This window comes from Chiloscyllium plagiosum, chromosome 45 (genome assembly GCF_004010195.1).
Source record: "Chiloscyllium plagiosum isolate BGI_BamShark_2017 chromosome 45, ASM401019v2, whole genome shotgun sequence".
Classification (NCBI taxonomy): Eukaryota; Metazoa; Chordata; class Chondrichthyes; order Orectolobiformes; family Hemiscylliidae; genus Chiloscyllium; species Chiloscyllium plagiosum.
The window spans coordinates 3243561-3244882 of NC_057754.1; the positions used below are offsets into that span (position 1 = coordinate 3243561).

Genomic DNA, 1322 nt, shown 5'->3' on the forward strand with positions numbered 1-1322 from the left:
ACCCAGAGGGTGGTACGTGTATGGAATGAGCTGCCAGAGGATGTGGTGGAGGCTGGTACAATGACAACATTTAAGAGGCATTTGGATGGGTATATGAATAGGAAGGGTTTGGAGGGATATGGGCCGGGTGCTGGCAGGTGGGACTAGATTGGGTTGGAATATCTGGGTCAGCATGGACGGGTTTGACCGAAGGGTGTGTTTCCATGCTGTACATCTCTGTGACTCTATGAACCCAATGCCCCATCCAGAACCGAACAGCTAAGGAAAGCAGAAATGAACCTGTGATTTTTTTTGATAAATTCACTCCGCTTCACTGAATGAGCCAGCATTTATAGCCCATCCCTAGTTGCCCTTAAGAAAATGGCGTTAAACTGTAAACCCCACAGTGCCATGAGGGAGAGAATTCAAGGATTAATGTTGATAGACTAGTATTATTAATCAGATTAATGTTAATAGTATTACTTGTAATCGTACCAAAATTAAGATTAATGTAAAATAATCTTATTAGGTTAGTATTAATTAATTCCAGCTGTAGTGGGTATCGAACCACTGACACTCGAGATTGTGTGTCCAATGACGTCATCATGAGTACCCTCTCCACAGAACGAAGCTAGTGCGCATGCTTTATGTCAAGTCATTGTAACTGGACGGAAAATGCGCATGCTCAATACGGTCTGGGTGACGTTCCGGGCAGGACCGGCTGATGCGCATGCTCAACGACGGACGAACGGTAGTGCGCCTGTGACTGCCGGACCCGGTCTGGCAGCAGCACGCATGTCCGGCGCCGGCACTCGGCCGGTCGGCAGCGCGCATGTTCAGTGTCCAGTCACCCTGAGTGAGCGGGTGGGCGGTGACGTCATTGGCCGGGCCCCGCCCGCGCCGGGGGCGGGGCCAGCCCGGTTGCCAGGGGCGACTGCGGCCGTTGCGGGGAAGGAGGGGCAGGGATTATAGATGGAGGGCGGTCGCTGACGGCGCTAGATAAAGGCGGCGCAATGAGCCAGCTGTACCAGAGGCTTTGCGGATCGGTCGGCAGGAGCTTGAGGCACATTCACCGCGTTTCAGCCGCCACCATGCCCATCAAGGTCAGAGGTTAGGGGTCAGGCGGGCTGCATGAAGCCAAGGGAAGGTCACTTTGACCTCTGACCTCCCTATGGCACCTATCTGCTGCTGGGGGAGGGGCTTGGGTTGGTGATGGGCAATGGGCAAGGGGTGTTGGGCGATGGGCTTGGTGTTGGAGGGTCAAGGGGAGAGGGGCTTGGTGTTGGAGGGTCATGGGGAGAGGGGCTTGGTGTTGGAGGGGAGAGGGGCTTGGTGTTGGAGGG

General features: G+C 54.4%; 1 protein-coding gene across 1 annotated transcript in view; it reads left to right on the forward strand.

Annotated features, from left to right (window-relative positions):
• The first annotated feature begins 874 nt into the window (after nucleotides 1–874).
• Nucleotides 875–1322, forward strand: part of prdx5 (peroxiredoxin 5) — a 20275-nt gene continuing 19827 nt past the window's right edge. The window contains exon 1 of the mRNA XM_043682631.1: nucleotides 875–1082. Within this exon, the coding sequence (XP_043538566.1) occupies nucleotides 993–1082 (90 nt within the window). The 5' untranslated portion in view covers nucleotides 875–992. The remainder of the gene's footprint in view (nucleotides 1083–1322) is intronic.